The sequence below is a fragment of the Brachyistius frenatus genome, unplaced genomic scaffold (genome assembly GCF_029030835.1).
Source record: "Brachyistius frenatus isolate BFR_SWC_R1_liver_20210118 unplaced genomic scaffold, ASM2903083v1 Contig_198, whole genome shotgun sequence".
In the NCBI taxonomy this organism is placed as follows: domain Eukaryota; kingdom Metazoa; phylum Chordata; class Actinopteri; family Embiotocidae; genus Brachyistius; species Brachyistius frenatus.
In genome coordinates, this window is record NW_027210797.1 from 177,647 (window position 1) to 202,553 (window position 24,907).

Consider the following 24,907-nt stretch of genomic DNA (forward strand, 5'->3'; position numbering starts at 1 on the left):
AATGCTGGGTTTGCTTTCTACTTACGCAGTTGTTTTCTATACATTACTGTTAATGTGCCTGGGAAATAGCTCATTTGGGAGTGTTCAACTTAAGACATAAAGGTCCCTGGTTCACTCTTAGCTTTTGGCAGAAGCTATCCAGGCAATGAAAATGGAAAAACATGAGTGGGAGTGAATGAACAGTGTTTTCCTTTCAACATTCAAGGCTGACGTGTCCTTGAGCAAGGCATCTTCTCGCTGCTCCCTGTGTGTGTGTGTGTGTGTGTGTGTGTGTGTGTGTGTGTGTGTGTGTGTGTGTGTGTGTGTGTGTGTGTGTGTGTGTGTGTGTGTGTGTGTGTGTGTGTGTGTGTGTGTGTGTGTTTAACACTTTTAAATGGGTTAAATGTGTAACATAAAAATTCTAATTAAGATGAAATGTTCTCCCTAGATTTCCCCTTGCGTTGCCTTCAATGCATTATCAATTACCTGAATACAATTCATGTGTTACCAAATTCACCAGTAACAGTATTGTGTCAGCTTTATACGGTCTGTTCCTACATGAAACATTAAACATCAGCTCCGGCATCCAGGTTTCGTTTGTTTCATACCTCAGGGGAATAAAGCTCCAGACCTGGACAGGGCATTCCTGCAGCATCGCAGCCCCCTAGCACGTACATCTGCCCCCCCACTTCAGACAGTGTGTGATAGACGCGGCCGCTGGGCAGTCGTGCCAGGCTCTGCCAGTGAAACTCTTGGGCGCTGGGCACCGCCATGACCTCAGCACCCCAGGGTGAACTCGCCACGGCTGTGGAGGGAAATAGGCAGGCAGAGGTCCAGAGCCAGCGAAGTTTTAGGGGTTGAATTGATCAGTGGAAGCGGAGAATATGGAGGTGTGGGAGAGCTGGGGAAGTAGAGTCAGGGCCCCAAGTTGAGGAGGTTGTGTATTTGGAAGGTTACCTCTAGGTAAGCACTGGGAGTGTCAGATCAGTTAAAGGCCAGCCTGAGGTCCCCTCTTCTGTGGATGGTCGCCACCTTACACTGGGCCCTGGAGAGTATACAACATGGATTTAGGAGTACAGCAGAGCAAAGCATAAACATGTGAATCAATTTCAGGATGCAGTACATTTTCTGCTGAGTTACAGAAATGGACTTTTCCAGTAGCATACAAGATGTTAACACTCAGTAACATCGACAGTAAACAAAGATTGGGATGAAGAACACGCTGCTTTCAGATGTCCGGAGCTTTGCAGGTGAAGCTACTCCGGTATTAGATGTCCCAGTGGGGAAACATGCAAAGACAACTACAGCCGTCTGTGTGGAACTCCTTCAAAACAGAAATTATGATGAGACGCAGCGCAAACCATGCAGGTAAAGCTGGCATACAAGCCTTCCGCCACCAAGCACACTCATTAGAATGTGTGTGTGTGTGTGTGGTGGGGAGGAGGGGGGGGTTATTCAATTAATAATCAAATAGTTCAAGTTTTGAATAGTAGTTTTGCTTGAAATGCCCATCCCTAGTCAGTGACAGTTCATTTGTTTGGTCACATTTGTTTAACTACAGTATTTAACAGGTCTGGCAAGTTTAAATGTGTCTCATTGAAATGAACCATCCATCTGTTCTTATCTTCTGGCATAGCAGAGTGATGTTAACTGCTGGATTGTTAAATCACATAATGTGCAAGTCCATGACACAAAATGCCGTGCTTCTTATCAAAGACTTTTGCAGCATGGTAATCACTGATTAGAAGTTCCCATCGCCCACATTTCCCTTTCACACCACATCACTTCGCCTGTAACTGTGAATCTTTCCTTAGATTAGTATCAGCTGTAATCCAGAGGATTTGAACTGATGCAACGTTTCTTATGTTTATGTTTCCTTATTGTTGTTGTGATGTCAGTTCCTGTTGATTTTTTCCTGTGTCATCCCTCAGGAGCTTTCTGTTTCCTTTCTGTAATCCACTTCTCCTGCCTACATATGGTATCAGCGTGTAAATGGGGAAGAAGTCTGTCACTGACGTGGGAGGAAAGATCCAAAATAAGCCCACGACGCACTGCAGGGCTAATTCTGACAAAATCACAGACGACATCACCTTAATTGACAATTGTATCACGACCTTCTGTGTCTAAGGGGAATAACAATAGTCCAAAACAGGTGAGATTTGAGGTCACAAGAAGGCAATTTAAGTGAAACTGTGACTGCTGTTAAATTATCCAGTGATTTAACATACTCTCTCAACACTTAATTCTTTAAAGCTTCACATCCCTTTTCAAACACCATGTCCCCTCCCCTCGGACACCTCCATACCTTCCCCTTTCCTCGCCCTCTCCACCCTTCTCTGTCCATTTTACTACCACATTTTATTTACCTGTCACACCTTTGAATATCTCACAGTTGGAGGAATAAAGGATGGAGGGTAAAGATAAAGAGGACTGTCCTTCAAAATAAAATCTCCCCCATTTTAGTGTGCAAGGATAGGTTGCCATAGCAACAGCTCAGCTTTTCTCAAGAGGCAAAGCTTTTGTTTTTTTCTTCTTTTGCACATGATTGCTTATCGCTTGGTTTAGCTGTTAATAATGGCTTTATGAAAAAGGATGAAAAACAAATAAAAAAAATATAGGCTGACCCTAGCAAGCATGTGCTTGCTAACGAGGCGGGGTAGTTCTCGCCCAGCCTGGCTCACAGAGTGCATTAATTGCAATCTGTAACTAATTTGGTTCGCACATCGGTTTTTTTTTTTAATTAACTGCTTGAACAGCTTGAGATCAACAGTAAGCCCACCAGCATCATCTGAAGTCATTTACAATCAGCATGCCTCCAACTTGAAACTTTTAATTAGGTTGCGTAGTTACTGTGCTTTCTCTGTGCAGGGACCGTCTCTAAATATGAAGCCATTGTGAGTTAAATGAAGCATAATGAAGTGCATGTTAATGTCATATCGTGTATTCTCATTGAATAATGCCTGATCAACCTTCCATCCAAGTTTCAGTTACAATAAACATATTTTATGATAAACAGGTCATAGTGGAGAAGAAACATCTGAACTGAGTCTGGTGGTTGTTCTGCTCAAAGGCCGCAGACACATGAATATGCAAATACTGAGATTGCAAAAGCTAACCTGAAGCCACAGCACAGATCTAGCCAGTAATAACATTTGATACAACAAATTGGAATATCTGAATGCACTGCCATGTGAGTTAATCCCTTATTAATCAAACCCACAAGGAAGAAATTCACCATTACTCTTCCTAAAGACGGGCACACCCAAGGGAATCTGATTGAAATAACTCAAGCGTTTATAGCCGCACTTAATTCATTTGTCACGTTGTTGTTTTCAAATATATTGTAAATGACATTTTCCACATAAATACTCTAGATTATTTTTTTTTAAATAGTTGTTTATAAAGAATTTGAAGATAAATTCAAACAATAGATGTCCATCAGAAATAAGCCCGGCTTTGTGTGATTTTACACATTAATATCTGTTTCCAGGCGTTGTTGAGTACTGCTCCATTATGGGAAAAAAGTTGTATAAAGCTTTTTGTGTGAGGAAATTTGTCAGCCATCACATTCGTCACACTTTGTATCTACGTACAAATTACTATGCTAATCAGGGCTAGTGCTTGTGGCAAATTTACACCCCCCTTACATTCATTGTGCAAACCGTTACATTAGTCTCCACTGCCTCTGTACCAATGCTGCATCCTCAGCCCTGTAGCTCAAATGGCCCTAAATCACTGTCTCAGAGTGAGTGTTGCGCAAGGTAAGTGTCAGCTATTACCAGCCAGTATACATTCAAATGAGAGTTACACATGTGACTATGGTTCTATGCATTCCTGATGGCAGCCATGATGATGTTGAGGCCTTAAAATAGCTGAAACATATCAGTTTAAACAGAGAGACAGGTTTTTATATGTGAAGGTTTGCTGCAATTACACTTGCTGCTGCCATTCCACATGTTATCATCATAATTTTGTTATCGACTTGTACCGAAGTATCAGTTCTCGTGACATCCTTAATATCTACTTGTGGTAGTGTAGTAGCCCAGTGTACCTTAGCATGTGGAGGTAGACGCGCAGCAAAAGGAAACGCCGGCGCAACCGGTCGTCGTTCTGGGTCAGATGCTGGGTGAGATTGTGGCCATGCAGAGGGATCACACCGAGTCCAATAGGCAGTTCCTGCCGGACTGGGGCCCAAGGACCAGCCCCTTTGCTTATGCCCAGCAGCTGAGAGACACTGCAACCAGGTGGCTGCAATTGGGAAGCTCGGTGAGGGAGCAGACACTGGTGGAGAAGGTAGTGCTCGAGCAGTTTGTGGAGTGACTGCCAATCAACACTGCTGCTGCCACCGTCCTATGTCGCTGGAGTCCGCCATCACTCTGGCTGAGGACCACCTCACTGTCCACCCCAGTGGTCAGGATGACGGCGGTCACCCGCTGAATCCGGCTTGGCTTATGCCCGCCCCCCGGAGGAGGTCCCTGGCCGAGATGGCTTCTCAGAAACAGCTCCCAGCCTGGCCACTACCTTCTCCACGGTCTAACCCTCTTCCTCATCTCTTGCACCCACAAGTCGTCTCAGCTGTTACAGGCGCCCTCCCCAAACTACAGGGGGCCCCTCAGACGTTAGGGTTAGTACGTTGGAGGTTAGAGCAGCCGGGCATTCCAGAAGGAGTGTTCGCTCAATGGAGGTGGGCCAGGTGATCCGGGTTGCCGGCACTCCAACACCCTCCCCTGGTCCAGGGGCGACGTACCGTGTTCTAGTGAGGATCCAGGGGGGTGTACATCAGGCAATGGTGGATTCTGGCTGTACACAGTCTATGATTCACCGGAGCCCGGTTCGGCCTGTGGCATTGGTGGCGGTATTGTGGGTGAAAATCAGGCGTGTGCATGGGGATGTTCACAAATATCCCATTGTGTCAGAAGAAATTAGATACATGGGGAAAAGGCATAGAGTTGAGGTTGCGGTTAGTTCCCGCTTTACGCACCCCCTTATCTTGGGAACCGATTAGACTGGGTTTCATAAGTTAGTGGAGCAGTGTGCGGGGTGCGTTCACGACAGACAGGGACACAACATGTGTGCTGTGCTCAACGGTGACGCAAGGTTGTCCAACACTACAGACGGGGAGAGGGAACCCACGGAGCCTCCTGTGGAGCCGCTGGTTCCCAAATTACACTCCACGGAGGAATTTCCACTTGAGCAGTCTCATGATGATTCTCGACCCCTGCATCCTCTGCCTTTGATAGAGGTCTCATTTGAAAGCATTGGCATGGACCTCATCGGGCCATTTCACCAGAGTGCATGCGGATATCGCTTTATGTTAGTCCTGGAGGATTATGCAACGCGATATCAAGTGGCAGTGCCATTGCGGAGCACTTCTGCAAAGAGTATCACGCAGGCTGTGTCAGGTCATGTCCCGAGTCGGGATCCTGAAAGAGATTCTGACTTACCAGAGCACTTCGTTCACATCACGAACGCTGAGGGAACTTTATGGATTACTGGGCATTAAGTCTATTCGGACCAGTGTGTATCACCCACAGGCCGACGGTCTCGTGGAGCGTCTGAATAAGACTTTAAAGTCCATGATCCGTAAATTTATTCACAACGATGAACGCAATTGGGATAAATGGCTTTGATCCTCTGTTGTTTGCTGTGCATAAGGTTCCCCAGGCCTCAAAGAGATTTTCTCCCTTTGAGCTGCTCTTCGGGCAGAAAACCAGGAGGAGAGCTTGACCTGCTTAAGGAAAACCGGCTGTACAACAGAGAGGCCAGGCTGAGGCAATGAACACTGGGAAAAAAAGAACCTGTATTGCCTCCTTCTTCCAGCTCGAAACTCCTCGCCAAGTGTCAAGGGCCCTTTGTGGTCACACGGCGAGTGGGGGACTTCGACTATTAGGTGCTGCATTCTGACAGGGGCGGAGCTACACAGATCTACCAACTCAACCTCCTGAAAGCATGGAGAGAGGCTAAGTCTGTTTTTCTGGTGTCCGTGGTATCCGAGAGAGTTGGGATCCAAGTTGCACCGCCTACCTGGATGATGTTATGCGGGAGCATGTGCAATGAGTGGGTGAGGTGCTGGAGTCCCTGAGACGGGCTGGGCTCACCGCCAACCCAAAGAAGTTTGCGGTTGGATGGAGGGAAGTACGCTATTTGGGATACCACTTGGGTGGCGGGCAGGTGTACCCTCAAGTGGACAAGACTGCTGCTATCACAGGCCCAAGACAAAAAAAGAAGTGAGATGTTTTTTTTCTTGCTGGCAGGTTATTACCGATTGTTCATGCCGAGCTTCGCTATTCTGACCTGCCCCTTGACTGACCTGACCCGAAAAGGGGCCTCAGATTCGATCCAGTGGATGGAGCAGTGCCAGTTGCCGTTTGAGGGGGTGAAACAGGCTCTGTGTGGGGAGCCACTCCTCCACACACCTAACTTCTCTCTTACCTTTATCCTGCAGACTGACGCATCGAACAGAGGGCTGGGGGCCATTTTGTAACAGCAGGTACGGGGGGTTGACCACCCGGTTCTGTACATAAGCCAAAAACCTAGGGAGAGGGGAGGCCAGGTACAGCACGGTAGAGAAGGAGTGCCTGGCCATCCAGTGGGCAGTCGACTACCTGTGCTACTACCTCCTGGGACGCCCGTACACCCTCTGTTCGGACCATGGTCTGCTCCACTGGTTCCACCAAATGAAGGATACCAACATTCGGATAAGTTGTTGGTATCTGGTTTTATAGCCTTTTAAATTCAAGGTGGTCCATAGGCCGTGGTGGCCATGGCTGACTTCCTCTCCCACTGTCGGGCGGAGGGGGAGTAGGTTAGGCCGGATGCCTCCCGGGTCTAAATTGGGCAGTGGGGGTATGTGGTAGTGGGTCAGCTGCAGGAAGGACTGATTGGAGTGGTTCAGGGAATGGTGCCAGGGAGGAAGTTCATTAGCGCAGGTGTTTGGTGTTACTGATTGCTCTCTCTAGACATATACCAGCTGTTGTTGTGAGGTGGAGTTGGCCTGGACCTAAATGCAGACAAAGACTCGGGTCAAAGCTCAAAAACAGTCTTTATTTTGTACACAGGTGGTCACATGCCTAAAGTCTTTTCACCCGCTCTCTTTCCTCTTCCTGGAGTCGGGAGGGAAACTCTACCAAACTGTCACCGGGGGGGGCGAAGCCAGCACAGAGCTCTGGTCCGGGCAATGTCTGAGAGCCGTAGACAGGCCCGCAGTCAGGCTGGCAGGAAGGCAGGCAGGCAGCAGACTGGAGCCACTGGCGTGGTTTCCCGCGGTCCGACACCAGGTGGCAGCAGACTGGATACTGGCGTGACAGGGTAGCAGGCAGGATGGAATGAGTGAGGTCCACGACACGTCGCCAGCACAGAACGGAACAGGAACAGGAACGGGTGCGGGAACGGGTACGGGCGGCTGGTAGCACTGGTGACAGGTTGTGGATGACAGGCTCTAACCGGCAGTATGGACCAACACCTAATGACTGCAGGGCCAGGGTTGATATAGTCCAGGGAAGTGATTAATGAAATGAGCAACCTGCAGGTGGTGATCAGTGGGAGTGGTGGCAGCTGTTCAGACCGGTGAGAGGTGTGGCCATGGGAGGTGACTGGAGGCGGGGGAGAGGAGGACACAGAACACATGGGAAAACAATTAACAAACATACAGGGGAATGACAGCACACATGAAGAAAGGTGATTGGGAACAAAATAGAGGGAGACACACTAGGGTCAGACAGGGATCCTGACAGCTGTAGCACGCCGGACAGCTCTCTTTCACCTGGGGACGCAGAGCAGCAGGGTGGTTGCAGAAGGACTTGATGTGTGTTTGAGGGCAGGGCTGGAGAGAACATTGGACCTTGAGGGATTGTGTGTGTCCTTAAAAATAAACACGTTTTACCAGCATCTAAGCGGTTGTGTGTGTCTATGTGGTAAGAGTAACACTATGTGCTAAGAGTAACATTAACTAAGGTAACAGAAATATGTTACACTACTATTATAAGACCCGGTGGTTGTTCCATTTGCCTTCACAACAAAAACCAACCATACCTAAGTCCGTTCTGAAGTGAAGGGTCTCTGCTTCTCTGCCGATTTTGGTCCACACCAGGGTTTGATCGACAGATTATGCACCAAGTTCACACAGAACAGACTTTAAAGCAAGCGCACCAGAGTTTGTTTTAACCGAAACTGAAAGGTTAGATGTAAAAGCCTGGTTACTAAATCTCCATGCATCATAAAAACAGTAACGTTGGCATCCAGAGAGCATTTAGTCATTATAACTACCCCTCACATGTAGCTAAATACAGCACATCAATCTCCTCTGTCACCGATGTCTGTTTTACTGTAACACTTCCATTGTGAAATAATTCTGCTAGAGCACAGACAAAGAGGACACATTTCCATATAGGCAGCAGCTTGTTGTTTCATTCTGTATTGAAAAATCACAACCTCAGCAAGCATATGCATGTATCTGGGTTGTTACCACAGCGACCGATTAAAATAGATACATGATGCCTGAACAATTAAATCTGACGTGATCACACACTATGATCTGGAAAGACAGACATTTTTTCTTATCTATCTATTTTCAGAGTTGTTATGTCTGAGGTCTGGAATTTTCTAAAACTATCTATTGTAAGTGTAATCACAGTTATATGCATCAAATTGCATGGGGGGTGTGATTAGCACGATGTTAACATGAGCTTTGAGACGACATATTTATAGCAGAAAGTGGAGTTGGAACAAATCTGATCCAATATCGGGTGCCGATACTGGCATAACTGACTCATCGGATCACCGACTGACATCACAGATCCACATACATACCAATCCAGATGATAGTCCAGTGTTGGGGGGGTGGGAGGGAGGGGGAGAGGAGGGGGTAAGCTATTAATGGACAAACCTCGACCTCAGTACTGAAAACCAGAGCAGAATATCAGCATTTTATGCACCCTACCTGTATGTAATGAAAGTAGTAGGGATGCTAAGGAATAGCTAGCAGTCAATCTTAGACCTGCACCATCCGACGAGGACAGTACACCCCAACCACCACAGTCGTGACCACCAGTCATTCTGTCTATTTTGACTTTATTGTTTCGGTTATGAAGGAATCCCTTCATAATTTCACTTGGCTGTGGTCTTGCACAGCCGTGCAATGACAATAAAGTTTCTTATGTAATAATACCATTTCCAGCCCACAGCCAAAATATTGATTTTGAATTATTTCAAAGCAAAACAGTGTTTGCCAGCAATTTGCACTCCTTGGCTTGTTTGTCAAGAAAATTGTTCTCAAAGTTAATATTTTTCCACCTCTGCTGGTTCAATTTAGATTTTTGTAATCTGTCGCTTGTGAATCCCCCGTTTTTTAGATTATTTTGAAAAGGTCTATGAATATACTACCACCAAATTGGAGTTTGTTTTAAAGGGTGTTTCTTTTATTTGTGATTTTATGTATTCACAATATGTGAAAACCCAATTGGATGACTAAACAGGTGCCAATAATACACTGCTCCTTTCATCTGCATGAACATGTTCGTTTCAACTTGTTTTTCCAGGATTATATCCAAGGGAAAATCATGTAAAAGGACAAACAAAAAAACTGCATGCGTGCTGTTCAAAAATACAGAGTTTGAAGTTAAGGATGAAAATGGCCATCGTCTTGGCTTCCGCACCAACAACCGCATTACAGCTTGGAATAGAGCGGCGATCTTTAACCCGCCGTTTGAGTGTTTTAAAAAGCACCAATATCTCCCTTAATCCTCCTTTCAAATATTTTTTTTCAGGTTGGGCTGTGATTTGGGAAAGGGCTTTAATAACATCCCACATCAGGTTGTTTTTAGCACTGTTGCCTAGTTATAAGTTTTGGAGGTCAGATAAAACGGCCGGTGTGCTTTATTCTGGTCTACAACTGACCATCTGGGTGCTCTCTCTCTCCTTCTGTGGGTGCAGCCAGTTCGGCAACGGATCATTTATTGACTTGTATTTAATTAGTTTGCAGTATTCAAATAGCAATCTGTGCTGCAAGTCTGTAGCTGACCTCAGGTCACGCATGTGTGTTTGTATACTCGATATGGATATGTGTGTGGAGGTGTATAAAAATGCTTGCAAAGCTTTATTACACTAACAATTTTTCCCACCAGCTTGGATTTAACCATGCTGAATTTGATCACGAGAAGTTCCCCCATCCACAGTATGATACAATCACCTCTGTTTTGGCAGACAAGCGTTACCTGGTAAAGTTCAGCACAGGCCAGTTGCTTCATTGCAACAAACTGGTATCGATAAAGATCTGTTTAACGTCGGGATCAAAAAAATGTCAGGATATAAAGGAAATTGATGACACAGCAGTTTGGGGGCGGCTGTGGATCAGATGGCAGAGTGGGTTGCCCACCAATTAGAAGGTTGGTGGTTCAATCCCCAGCTCCTCTTCCTCCTGTCCACATGCAGAAGCGTCCTTGGGCAAGACACTGAACCCCAAGTTGCCTCCGATGGTGTACCATCGGTGTGTGAATGTACTCCTGATGGCGGGCACCTTGCATGACAGCTCAGTCTCATTAGTGTGTGAATGGGTGAATGGAAAAAAAACACATCAGAGCACTTTGAGACCATAAAGGTGATAAAGCGCTATACAAGTGAAGACCATATACCATTCCTGTTTATCAATGCAGGCATGTGAGTAAATAATCTGGAACACTATTATGTAAAAAACTATATCTCATTGCTTTCCTTTCTTCACTGATGCAGCTCAGGGATAGCCTGTTAAGGAGCTGCATTTAGCTCACCTGTTCTCCAAAGAGCTAAAGAGATGCAGGATTAAATAAAAAATGCATGTAGGTCATGCTTGTGTTTTCACAGTGTAGCTGATTACAAAAATATACTATCATGGATCCGCACGCAACCTGGAAACTCAACTTGGTCAACAAAAGACAAAGACTTTTTGACACTTCTAAACAAGAAGAGCACAGGTGTTTCCACAACAATAATGAATGGCTGCGTCATACGAAGGGGAGGTCCAGCTATGCGGTAAGTCTACTGGCTCGTTATCATTATTGAAAACACTACCCTTGTACCAGCACAGCTTCCTTTCTCAAACTTTCAATCACATTAGCAGCCAAGACGAGGCCAAAGCAAAATACTTCACATAGAAAATTTTTGCAATTACCATCTTTTAATGTTATGCTGTTCAACTGTCTGATTATATAAATCTTATAAAGCAGCATAATTTAAATTCATGCGATAACTAAGTTTGGGAATTGTTGTGACAAGCAGGAGTGTCCCTCATGGTGCTTCAACAGCAAAATAATTTTGCATATTAATCACTGAAGAAGAACATCCAGCACAGAGCATTGCTCTGCTCCCTCTCACACACAGGGTGCGCAGGCTGTAAATTCCCTGTCATGCCTGGATGAAGCCATAAGGAAGATGTACATGCATTAACAGACGCCGGGTTCTCACTTTGGCAGCTTGATGAAGTCATCAATGCAACATATCCCATGTCTTTCAACTGCAGCACTTCAATAGTCAATATTTAACAGCTTCTGCACATCAAGCTTTAGTCCAAGGATTTGGTTTATGTTTCTGACTCCTGGCAGTGAGAGCTACAGTAGCTGAACTGACACGGTAAAGACGAATAAAGAAGCTCAAGAGTTCACCTAAAGAAAATGCAAAGAAATAGTAGAAAGAAGTACTACCCACATTGTTTCACTGACAAGTGATGTCTGGGGAGCGCAGTGCAAAAACCCATAAAAAAAAAAAAAAAGGTGAGCGCTGAGGATGGAGCCAAAGCAAAAGAGAAACTTGTGAATTGCTTTTGGATCGGATTTTCGGGACAGCAGGCCCTTTTGTCTACTTTGTTTAGCCCAAAAAAGTGTGCAGTACATGATATGTAAACTGCCTCTTAGCCACAATAGCTCGAGATGCAAGAGCTCTTCTTCACTACATGAATATAGGGCACATTCCAGCGTGGGTAAATTTAGCCTCTCTGGCTTACAAATCAACAGCTGAGCCAGCTGAATCACCACCTTGTTCACAGCCACAGCTGCAGACATCCTGCCACCAGTCTGCCTGAAGATAAACCGAGGGTTACCTGACTGCCCAGCGCCAGCTGATCTAATGGTCCATACAGGATTAGGAAAATGGGCTGTGGTAACGGAGCGGGGCATAAAGCACAAATCTGAGGGTTTGTGGGCTACAGAGAGTCGCTCAACCAACACTCTCCACTGAGTCGAAGCTGACCTCTGGATCAATAGGCGAGTAGGAGAGAAGAATCCCTCAGCCTCTAGAGAGAGAGAGAGCGAAGGGCTGCTCTCTGTGCTCATCATATCTCCATTGCAGGGACCTACCGCCCTCCCGGGAGAGAAAAAAACACCAAAACGAACGTACTCGTAGAACCGCAGTTTTGTACAGTAACTACTCTTTATGTTCTTATTTCCTGTGCAACCATTTCATTTCAACTCAGTATGAGAGTTGCATTTTTCTGTCACTGACAGTTGCGCTTATTTGTCTGTTTATCTGCTCTGCTGCGTGTTTCATGAAGGGGCGGTGTGCTGTGCCTCAGCTCACACAGACAGGCAGTGCAGCTGTGCAGCAGGTGAACGTTACTCGAGTTGATCAACTACACTGCAGTGTAGTTTCTTTTTTACGCGCAGTAGAAGCCTAAAGTGAAGCTGTCAATGGACAAACCTCGACCTCAAGTTGCTGAAAACCAGACTGGACTGACTAACTAACCAAACCAGCATTTATAAAAGCAAAAACATGTATCTACAGAAAGTAGTAAGCATGCTAATGTTAGCAGCCCACAGATGTACATTAATATAACGCCCTCAAAAGACAAAGAGACTCTGTGGTGAGTAAAAACAATGCGGCGTAAACATGTTGCCACAACCTCAGGAGAAGCAATATTACCTGATTCTGTCACCAGAGCTTCTTTGCTGCTGCTGCTGCTGTTGTTGGCCACCTGTCTGTGAATGTTGTCATTTACATATTTTACACAAGACTGACATGGCAAAATGCTCGAGCCCAGCTGTTTCTCTGTCTCTATTGGTTCTGATGAAGTGAATTAGCGGACTAAATCTGGCAGCATAAACTCCAGGTCCTATAATGAGAGCGCTCAGACAAAATTAGTTGTGGCTGATTGCTGGCTGAGGCTGTTGTGGAGCAGTTGGTGTTCTTCTTGTCTGCCAGAGGATAACTCTGTACTCCACCCCACCACCCCATCCTCATGCCTTTTTGTCTGTCTTTTATTTAAGTGTGTTTGGGCACACGTCTGTTTGTTCTGCTGGCAGATGCTGTAAATGTATAAACACTGTCGCTGTAGCAACTCCAGTGTGCTGTCATGTTAAAGTGGAGAATAGAGCGCCTACTTCTTTCCCCTGCTGTGACTTTTGTGTAACTCTCTCAGTTCATTGAAGCTGAACAGGCTGAGCATCCATCGGAGTAGAAAAAGAAGTTGTATTGTGATGGAGGGAGATGACAACCGATCGTTAATGTTTAAGCCAACATAAATCCCTCTGTGGTGAACTTCATGTATAATCAACAAGTTACTGTATGTAAGGACAGTCTATCAAAGTTGCATAAATGGACGTTTTTCACACATGCCATCTGAGAGTGTGACATCATATGCAACCCTCTGAATCCACCACCTGTATTTAGCATCCTTAGGCTGAGTGATGATTAGTCATTTACAGATCAGTTGGGCAAGCCACACATTACTATTTACAGTATAAGCTCAGCTCCTCAGAAATACTAATTTAGTGGCACGATACATCAACAACTGTTCTGTTTTTATGATGAAAAAAAATATATATTCTAAACAATAGCAACAATAGTGAAATTTGTACAGGTCATCAACAGGAATTCAGCTCAGACATTATGTTTATATTAATGGGTGAGGAAAATGAATGTTTTCTCTGGATCTAAGAACCATGCTGATCTGACATTTGGTGACTTAAGTAATGTCACAAAATCTACTGAGTTAGATTTTTTTTTTCCTTTTACTCAATTTGGAATGAATTTGTCCACAGTTCCCATCTTGCTTTGGGTGGTGCAAAACAGAAAGGGTAGTCACCATTACTGCACTGGCACCCCAAATGTAAACCCACATTCACGTGTTAAAGGCTGAATATAAATTCAGATTCTTTGTTGATTATAAAGCAGGTTTAGGTGCTTTAAAATGACTGAGAAAGTGTCAAAACACACAGCCTGTATTCAGAAACTGTACCATTTAAACGTCGTTTGGACTTTTGTCAATTTGCTGTTCTTAGTTTGAAGCTCTCCAACCTTTTATGTCAACAAAAACACCCAGCGGTCATTCCATCCCAGGGCCAGCAAGTTACAAGACCAAATTAAATCAAAACTCATTAACATAAATAATATAATAATAATAATAATAATATTTTTTTTTTTTAAACACCAGTGCCGTTACCAGCAACACCAACAATAAATTAAACTGGATCATGTAAATCGTGTTTAGACCACATTCTGCCACATTCAACCTAAACACTATTGTATTTTCCTGATTTTCATGAAGTAAACCATTAAAATACAAGGAAAAAAATTATGGACTTTTGTGATTTATAATCATAAGCTAAGCAAATACCTTGCAGGGTTAAGTAAGCTCCTCCAAACAGACTTGTCACACCCAGACAGTGGGTGTCAACAGTGAGCATATTTGGACAAGCTGAGAGGGGCCGAGTGGTGGATCATACTCGATCACAGTGGAAACCTGACCATACTACGCCCCGGCCTCCGACAGCAGAAACCTGACTGCACCACAGGCCTGTCAATCAAACAGACACAACCCCCAAAAACAGGGCTTTTTGAGGATCATTTTCTCATTAATAGCAGGATTATTTTTAGATAAACTACCAGAAAACTCATAAGAAGGAGTGACTTTAGATAACAACACCAAAAGGACTAGTGGAAAAAATTGATTGACTTCGGATTTCATCAGACAAGTTGAATGATACCGGTGATACCGGTGATATCGGTATACCGCTGCAACCCTAGGGTAAACTGCTGGGAAGTGTAGAGCCTGTTTTCTGATGTCTTGTAAAACATGTTCAACTGTGGAGCACAATAATCCAATAATGGACATTGCCTCAGCTTGACATTCCTTACAAAAAAAAACAGTCTTTTGATCTTGTAAGGAATTTTTTAATTGGCTAGACAACACCTCCCCTTACCCCCCCTCCACTCAAGGACAGTGGGACACTCTGAAAGGGGGTCAAAGGTCATCAAACAGCAGTCATTGCACGACTGGAGATAGATCCAGGAGGACGTTGAAATTTACCTGTACCATTTATCCATACTTATCTCAAGTGAGGACAACTCAACCATCACCATGTAAACAAATTAAAAATCCATCTGCTAAGAAAGACAAGAACACGCTGCCAAATGCAAGTGGATAGTTTTTTATATTTACATCTACTTGCACTGAAGCAACTAGCACTTCAAGAATGAGTTTTTTTTAATGAATAATTCAGATATAAAGACACTCAACTCAAAAGATGCTTCAGAAACATGTAAATGGCCTTTGATGGGATTACTGATGAAGGTCCTCATGATGTTCACTGACTGGAGGTCAGAGTTTACCCAGCTTTTTCAAAACTAACTACACGCCATATAGGTTATACCATCGCAAACACATCAACACAACACAGCACACACTTTGCTCTTTGATGCTCAGATGCACAAAAATAGTTTTCATCTGAGAGTTGGATTCAGTTGAAGCTGGAGAGGCTAATCAAAAGATGCTGCTGCACCGAGCCATGGAGACTAGACAGAAATAGATGCAGGCTCTCAGGAAATGGCAAACATTAGCAAGGGCTGAGAAAATGAAGCTTGTTGTATGCTTGGAGATGACATGCCTGCACCCAAGAACATGCCTGGTCACGTAAGGTCAATGTATATTAAATTACCACTGTAATAAATTGTGTCCCTGAAGCGTGCCCCCTCACCCCCCCCCCACCCTTTCGCCTTAAACACTCTCATATTCAGGACATAGTCGTTCTGCTCCCTTTCACTGGCTGCTGTGTAGGAGTCAAATTAGAGAGAGCTGATCCTATGTGGCGGTGCTGTGAACGGCTTGAGTGGTGAAAAGAGCAAAGGAGAAGCTCAGAGGAAAGACACTAAAGATTGAGAAGCGGTAGAAAGAGGAGGGAGGAGTAAGAGTGAGGAGTGGGAGAAATGGGCTAAGTTAATTGATGAAGGATATCACATGGAGGGATAATAGGGGGGAGGGACGACTTAATAAGGGGGGTGATGGGAGTCTGGGTAGGGAAAGCTAAAGGGTTATATGGAGCACAAGCTCTATTACAGAGGGGAGTTGGGGACATATTAATCCCTGTGGCCTTATAAGTAATTACTATGTGAGAGAGAATAGTAAAACCTATCTACTGTCAGCAGAAATGGAATTAACTCCCTATCGGTTCCTTTACTGCACCATGCTTTTATGTGTTTGATTCTGTGTGTGTGCGTGTGCGTGTGTGTGTGTGTGTGCGCGTGCGCGTGTGTGCGTGCGTGCGTGTGTGTGTGTGTGTTGGCAGTACTTCTAGCCTCTAAAGATTCGGTTGGTTGACTTTCAGAGTGAGAACATTTGTGCTTATTGAGGGTATTTTGCTCAGGCTACACTTCCATACAGAGTGAGTTGGTTTTAGAGGTGTGTTTTCAAGAATCTATAGCACACACACAGTATGTGTTTCACCTCCTGCGTGTATGGATTTCAAAACAGCAGGAGGTCTGGACAGTGTATTCCGGATCTTAACACAATGAGCAAGCTGGTTTCCATCTGACTGACACAAAGTGACCAGGCAGACTGCTCACCTCCAGTGTATTAATTACATGCATCTTGTTTAACAGAGGAAGATAAACACTAACCGTGTGCGAGTGCAGAGTTTTTACGGCAGCTGATCGATTTTTGGACCTGTCAAGCAAACAAAATGTATAAGCCATGCATTAGTTTTAGCTGCACAAGGCCTCCCCGCCTCCATTGAAACTCTCTGTGCAAACGTGAAAAGTAGTCACTGCTCCAAAACATTACATTATCCGTAATGTCTTTCTTTATCACTAATAGAAAACTGCTTCAGTTGATTGCCTTCTGCAAATAAGCCATCAGGAATAAATACAATAAACAGCTGTTTCAAATATCACCTTGTATCACTTCAGAATATTTACCACCTGTCGAAAGTTTGCCGTAATACTAATGGCTATACAGTATATTACCGCGTCACCAAAAACTTGTAGAACATAACAATAATAGAACAATAATTGAAACCTTACAGCATACCGCCTGTTGTCACTTAAGATAGTTTATGTTTTTTAGTTAAGCACAAGTTGTGTCCTAATTTTACACTATAGTTCATAACATCAGGTCTACCCATGGGCCCCCTTTTTTTTTATCTTTCTTTATTGATTACACAATATATTGGGAGGTGCATTGTTTACATTTCTCCATTTAAATACATAGAAGCATAACATTTTGGAATTCATGTAACATCTGAGGGCAGAGTTACAGCCCTTTGACTTAAAGCTCATTTGCAAAATAACAACAACAACAACAACAAAAAAGGCGTGAATGCATACTTTGCGTTGCCCATCGAGGTGAGACAAGCAACGTACTTCATAGTGACAGTAGCCCTGTGTCCAAACTAGCAGCCCTCATCTGAACGGAGCTGGTCCAGCGGTGCCAGTGCAGAGGACAAGACAATGCAGATTTGTTGAACGTGACTGAATTTCGCAACGTGAAAAAGCGCTTATTGATACATTACATACCTGCAAGCACACATTCCTGGATACCTCTAGATGTCATATCTCTAATGTTTCCCCCGCTGCTGTTGCAATCTAAAGGACGTGGTTACTCTCCAGAGAAACTGTAAACTAATGTGTCTTTTACTCTGGCTGCACCTCCTGCATCACATTTTATTGCCACCAGTATCTGAGGTAACACATCCCCATCTTCGCAGCCCCTTATGTTGTTTAAACACAGGACTAATTTTGTTCTGACCGCCCACTTAACAGTGGCCTACACAATTTTTTAAAGCGGTGGAACTTTTTAAATATTCTGTTAGGGCTGGGCAAATTAATTAATTAATCACCATATCACTTTCTAATAGTTTTACTCGTGTGCATGTTTGATAAATACATGATTTTACATGGGCAGTCAGCACACCCTTAATACTCTAAAGATGGCTTAACTTGCCTACAACAAATCAAAGCTCACCTGAAAGAAACTACCAAGCTCCGTCTGTGTGTGATCTTTATGTTCAAACCCACATGAGATCCAAAATAGCAGATGCAATCCCGGCAAGCAGCTAGCAGTTTTAACTTATGTAACTCAACTAAAGGGTAAATGAGGACAGCGACAAGAAGCGTGTTGGTTGGCTGGTGCTAGACTGGATCTACGGGAGGGACGCCCTGCCTGTGATTGATTGTTACGTTGTGTGAAGGTCATGGTTAGGGTTACGGACCAGTTGATTTGACAGTGAAACATCCAGTCACTTCAGCGTAGAGTTTAGGCCATGCATCCCTTCGGTTGATCCGATTTAGCACCAACCATCTTGGAGAAACACAGGCAGACACGGGAGCAGAGCAAGTGGCAACCAACAGGGACATCACCCATTGGCTTGTGAACTGCTGTTAAAGCCCTGAGTTTCCCCATTTTGGCTGTTGCCATCTCGAGTGCTTAGAGCGATTTGAAGCCAGAATTGACCATATTGGACAAACTGAGGAGGAGCGAGCGAGCAGTGGATCTGACTTGATCAAATTGGGAAGCTGAGGACACTAAGCGACCTGACTGCACCACAGGCTTGTCAATCAAGCAGACACGCCCCCAAACACGCCGCTTTTTTTTAAGACGAATATCTAATTATTGATTAAATAATTATTTTCAGATGAGCCGCCAGAAAACGGAAAAGATGGAGTGACTTTAGCAGATGACACCGTACTGATGGGGAAAAAAAAATTATTCACTTCGTATTTCATTAGGCAAATTGAATGGGAGGTTATGGTGGACGCACACTCATGGAGTGTGGTTTGACTTAAGATCCACACAGCATGTCTGTAAACACACACGCCCCTTGCTCCCACCACACAGCAGAGCACCGTGTGTTCAGTTACGTAGCGGCCTATTTACTTTATATTGCTCATTTATATTGAAATGCTTTGAATTAGTTATATTTCACGTTGTCAATGCTGTCAGCATGCCAACCCCGTTAGCAGCATCTCACTCTTGTTGGCTCTTCAACATTAAAACAAAACAATGATACAACTATACCTTCAGGTTGGAATCCCACGCAGGAAACCCTGGATAATTTCCCAACTTTTACCTGTGAAGTCAAGAAGTTGTTACTTTAAACTACACCATGTAATCCTCAGACTTCAACATAGCCAAACAAATTGGTCAAAGCTGTATTATTCCTCCATTAACAATCGAACCCAACCGATACATCAGCCAGCCAATTTTAGTGGCTGATAATGCCCTATCACAGACATATCAGAATCAGCATTTACTGTATGTTGGTCATTATGCATCAATATGAAGACTTTTTTTATATATAACTTAATGGAGAAAAAACATGTTTGGGGTAATTTAGAGATTATTCTTTTTGTGTTTTTTTTTAAAGAGTTATTTATAAATCCTAAATTCTGAGTTTATTGTTGCAGTTCTCTGATGTCAGTGGGGACAATAAACTGTAAAATATCTTACAACCACAATTGACAGATCATTGCAAAAAAATGTGTCTATCTATACTCTCCGTTTGTCTTCATCTTAAGTTTTTTACTCACTTATATTGGTATCAGTATTGGCCCCAAAAATAATTTGGACTCTAATTAAGACTGACTGAAACCACTGTGTTTTGGCAGCGGGGTCTTGTAGTGACAAATACCACCCAACTAAGGTTATTTCTGTAGCCTCTTTTAGTGCCTTGTTTTGGTCATTGGGCTGATTATCAAACCTCAATACTGTTTTTTAAACAAAATGTGTCCAAAGCACTGAGTATGGAAATCTGTCAATTAAAAACTAACTAGTTACTTTTCTTTTTTGGCATTAATCACTTGTTAAAACAGTTCCTTGTCCAGCTGTTACTATTTAGTCAACAATGACAAAAGTGATTCTATAAAAAATAATATTAATAATGGTAAGACCTAAATTAATCTCAAGTGCTTGATTAGCATGCCACATTGTCCCTATTTCCAGAAGCAGCAAACCGCTATTTTCAGGAGGAAAAAAAAAAAAAAATCCCTGATAAAACATTTGTGGTCCCCGCACAGCGCAAAGCAATTCTATTCCATTTAAAACAAAATTATTTAACAGCAAACAATCTTAGCAACTCGCTAACTAAAGACAGACATCATTATCAGACAAAACAAAGTGAATATTGGACTTCGATTTTGAGTTGCCCAGAAATAGGACTCCAAGTGAATGATGTTGCCTGTCTGCTGTATGTGTAAGTATGCAATTGTTTTCATACTTGTGTAAATTTGCGTAACATATTAGGCGTAATAACTGTGGGTTTGTCTTTTAGCTTGTTTGGGTGTTAATCTGCCTCCCAGTGGGCAACAAGACAGGGAAAGAGAAAGAAATGTAATTTCCCCTCTTTTGCATCAGTGCCGAGCTTGAACCTAAACAGAGTGAAGACAGAGAAGCCTGGTGAATATTGAGTGAGTGACCTTTCAGATAAGGACCGGAAGGTCTTTATATCTGCTGTCGTCACTGTCATGATGCTGTAACAATAGATCCATCATCATCAATCATCGTTTTATGGGACAGGGAAGGAGTTTAAAAAATTTAAAAAGTCAACTATGACAAAATGATCTAAAATCTTTCAAACGTCATTTACAGGACTAATACAATCTACCCTGGAATAAATTCTACCCTCGTGGAGGTTATAATATTTCTTTGTTGAGACTGTTTTGGTGAAGTGAGGATTCAACGTAAAACTTGTGCTATTCCTACGGGAAAAGTATGTTTTTAATATTTTGTCCACCCCATTTATATCCATGTTACTACTAACTTTTAGATGGGATTTTTCACAAGAACGCTGTTAGACCACAACAGACTTCCACTATGTGTACCTAAAAACTTGCAACCAAATCTATATTGTATTACGGGTCCTGAATTTAGCTGCGGCATTGCAGGTGCTGCGCATAATTTCATAGATTCCCGCAAATCTAGCATTCATCTGCAGCGATGTCACGTTAGGTTCAGCTAAATTCAGCTCATTAAAAGTGCAGAACGAGAGGTGACGGCCCGGGGCGCTGCAGCAGGACGGCCCACTTCCGACCTGTACTTAGCGTGCTGTGTGTCCTTACCTAAAAGGCAACGAGCACCCTCTGCTGTTGTAGTATTTGTGGCTTGCGTACACACACACACACACACACACACACACACACACACACACACACACACACACACACACACACACACACACACACACACACACACACACAAGTTTCAATAATGTAAATTTTAAAGCATGCCGACATGAACCGCTGGCTAAAACATAATGCTGAACCATCCAGTGATGTTTACGTTAATCCTTTGGATACTCAAGACAGGTAACTGTCAGGTTGCTAAGAAGCAGCAGTTCAAAGGTAAGTTTCAGGCTAACTGGTTTAAAATATATCCGCGGCTTGAACTCAACTGTGAGATGAGCTGCTTAAGTTGTAAAATGTACGGTGGTGCGCCTTTCGCCAGCCGATGTTTAAAAAAAAAAAAGTCAACTTTAAGTCGCCGCTCAGATGGCGTTTCTCATACAGCGGCCTTTAAAAGGAAACGTGAGGCATAATCAGCAACGAATGGGATGGCTAGTGCTTTTGAAGTGACTTGGTTGCAGTGAGCATAGGGAATGAAGGGGCTTCTCAAAACCGCCTCCTTTATAGCAGAAAACGAAATGGCCAATTCAAAATTTGGTCATCTGGTTAAATTCATGACAGATATGGAGTGTCCTTTGTTTAGAAAGCTAAACACAGACACATCAGGTTACGTAAGCTACCTTAATGGAAAAGGTCTGTCAGATATGCATTAGCTATTGCAAGTACTCTTGTGCATAATGACAAAAAGTCCTTGTGTTTTTCTTATGACTGGATGAGTCCGCAGACACAAGTAACAGTAAGTGACTCATTTCATAAAGAATAAAGACACTGATGCATCTCAAAAAGATAAGCACTAAGAAAGGAGAAAGAGACACATTACACCAACGTATATAGTTTAGAGGACTGTAATTGGAGGAGAGCAACAAAATGCAATCTCAGGTAAGAGTAGGATGAGTAAGACCTGTAGTTAAGCGCACAAGCAGAGTGTCGTCCCCCCCCCCCCCCCAAAAAAAAAAAGTGTATAAAGGGGGGAATTTCCCCCCAGTTTGAAAAGTAAAATTTAGGCCCCGGAGTTATGAAAATGCAGGGACCTTAAAGCACTAGCTTTTAACCATTGCTTCGTATGTTTTCTCCCCATTACTGCTTAAATGGTATGGTATATCATGTGATGTGTCGTTCACTGCCACTTTATGGTATTCTTTCTTTTAAAGATTGCAAAATTGTTGACTTTATACAAAATACAGCTGCACGTTGTTTTTGTTTTTTTTTTAGGTGTTCATAAGTTTGCTCTTACTCTGATTGTACAGGATGATATGCGTTGGATTCCTGGATCTGTAAGGGAAAATGATAAGACTTTGGAATCGTTTTCTTTAAATATCCCCAAAAAAAGAGTGACAAAGACAGTTTTGTCTGGAGTAAATTGCAGAGCTCTCTATGAGCTGCACGGTTTCATGCTGTTTTTTTTTTGTTTTTTTGTTTTTTTGTTTTTTTAAGGAAACAGAATTATTATACATGTGTAGCAATACATTTTTTTTAAAAAAGAACAAAACACAAAACAGGATGTCACCTGATCAATTTGAAGACAAATGGTCAAGCGATATCCTTTTAGAACCAACATTTTAAACTTGTGTTCAAATCAAGTCTGGTTTTTGAAAAACAAAAGATCTTTGGTTGCACAGCTAAGAACAGGAATCCTTCCTTTAGCCCTTGAAGTTGGTGGATTTAAAAACATCCAGAAGTACAAGTTGAATTATGTGATTTACGAGAATTTAAGAATGAATCACATTTGATTTTGTTTCCTCCTTATTATGATGAATTATAAATTAAATGTATTTCAAGATGCAGAAAAATTCTGATGCACTAATGACGACTGAACGGAGTAGCCTAATGTTTAGCTTTAATATTTTTAAGTTGGCTTCATTTGTTTGCTTAAGACTGGGGGGGGGGGGGGGAAACACGAGGATGGATTATTTGTTCAGAACCTGGTCTTTTGTTATTAATGGCGTCTTAACCTGTTTTGAGCTGGGCATAACATGACAAAACAATAAAACTAATCAATCAATTGAAACCTTTGGTATCATTTTACTCTGTAATTAATTCATCTCTGCCATTTGTTGTTTTGGAACAGCAGGCCCCTGGGAAGTTGATGTTGTTGTTGTTGTTGTTGTTGTTGTTTTACCAGTTGTAATGGTTGATTTTAGGTGCCGTGGCACACATTGGTCAATATCTCTTGACCTCGATGTAGCAAGAAGGCTTAGTGTGAGAAATGAACAGTACTTCCAAGTAAAACACGAGCGAGCAACGAGGCAAAAATAAAAGTGCCACCTGTTTTAACATTGGACTGCGGCAACCTCAAAGCCCTTACGAGCTTCGCTCCGCATTAGTCTCATCAAACAGCCCAAGTTTAGAGGAGATAACGGCAACTTCTCGAAGTTTCCACCGTGTCGCCTAAATATTGTAACGCGTAAAGGCATATGCCGCTTGCTTGGGCACAGGCATTACTTCACAGCTGAGCTAGGAGTCCTGTCTTCACGAGGAAGAGCGACTACATTTCCATTCGTGTCCCCCTCCCAAGCCACTTACTTGTCCCGTTTTCGTCGCCACTTTTCTCGGCGTGTGTAGCTGAGGCTTCTCCCTCCTCTTCTCCCTCCTCTTCTCCTTCAGGAAGCGAGATGGAGAGAGAGAGAGAGAGAGAGAGAGAGAGAGAGAGAGAGAAAGAGGAGGCGAGTCGGGTCCAGGCGGAAGGAGGAAGATGAGGAGACGAGGCGAGGTGCGCCGTTAAAAGCTCCCTCCGCATCGGGGAGCACGCAGCGGAGGAACGGGCTGTTACACGGCAGAGCTGCGCTCACCGAGCCAGACACGTCGCCATAATGTGGGTCAGAGATGAAGTATTCATCTTCAGCTTTCGTTGCACAAGTTCACACTCATTCTCTACGATGGTACAATCCGAAGAGAGAGAGAGAGAGAGAGGGAGAGGGAGAAAGGGGGATGGGGGGGGGGGAGCTTGTGTGTTGAGATAACCTGAATTTGGTACAGGGGAGCCCACTGATACTATTTTAAGGATTTGCCAGAGGTATCGTGATGTTATATACTGAAGTGGATGATTACTGGTCTTTCAGTTCATTCTAGGTTACTTTATAAAAAAAAAAAATGTTTTAAATTACACTAACCCAGTTCATGTGTTTGATCTCCTCTACTGTTCAATATACAGCCAGAGTGGAAATTATTTTTGGCAAAGGATTTGTCTTTATTGTAATATTTTATGATTATTGTAATGAGGTCAAGTCTATTCAATGTAAACAGTCGATAGATCAACTGTCACAACAGACATTTTGACGCGTCAAAGCAGGAGGCACAGGTGTAAGTAATATAATAAACAAGGGCTGTATTCCATTGAGGCAGTTCCACTGTCGGTAGATATTACATACTTTGTTGTGAGATGCATCTCTGTTGCTGACTCTGGCCAGTTCACAGCCTCGAAAATGCCAGACGTTTGTACTGCTTTTTGATATTCAAAAGAAAGATATGCCAAAACCAAGCCACGGGAAATAACATTACATAGGTGAGAGGGTTTTTTTTCTTTTGTTTTTTTTACAGTATTTTACTGGTGCTGATATTTCTGGATCTTGAAAAA

The 24,907-nt window shown here is 43.2% G+C and overlaps 1 protein-coding gene across 5 annotated transcripts in view; it reads right to left on the reverse strand.

Moving 5' to 3' along the window:
* Positions 1-24,189, reverse strand: part of klhdc8a (kelch domain containing 8A) — a 44,322-nt gene extending 20,133 nt beyond the window's left edge. Inside the window, exons 1-4 of one of the 5 annotated variants that reach the window (XM_069718746.1) lie at positions 23,857-24,189; positions 19,232-19,283; positions 16,837-16,882; positions 588-1,024 (exon numbers count right to left, since the gene is read on the reverse strand). In XM_069718746.1, the coding sequence (XP_069574847.1) occupies positions 588-752 (165 nt within the window). In that variant the 5' untranslated portion in view covers positions 753-1,024; positions 16,837-16,882; positions 19,232-19,283; positions 23,857-24,189. The remainder of the gene's footprint in view (positions 1-587; positions 1,025-16,836; positions 16,883-19,231; positions 19,284-23,856) is intronic. The other 4 variants (XM_069718745.1, XM_069718747.1, XM_069718744.1 and 1 more) reach the window with 4 other exon arrangements.
* Between the last annotated feature and the right edge of the window lie 718 nt (positions 24,190-24,907).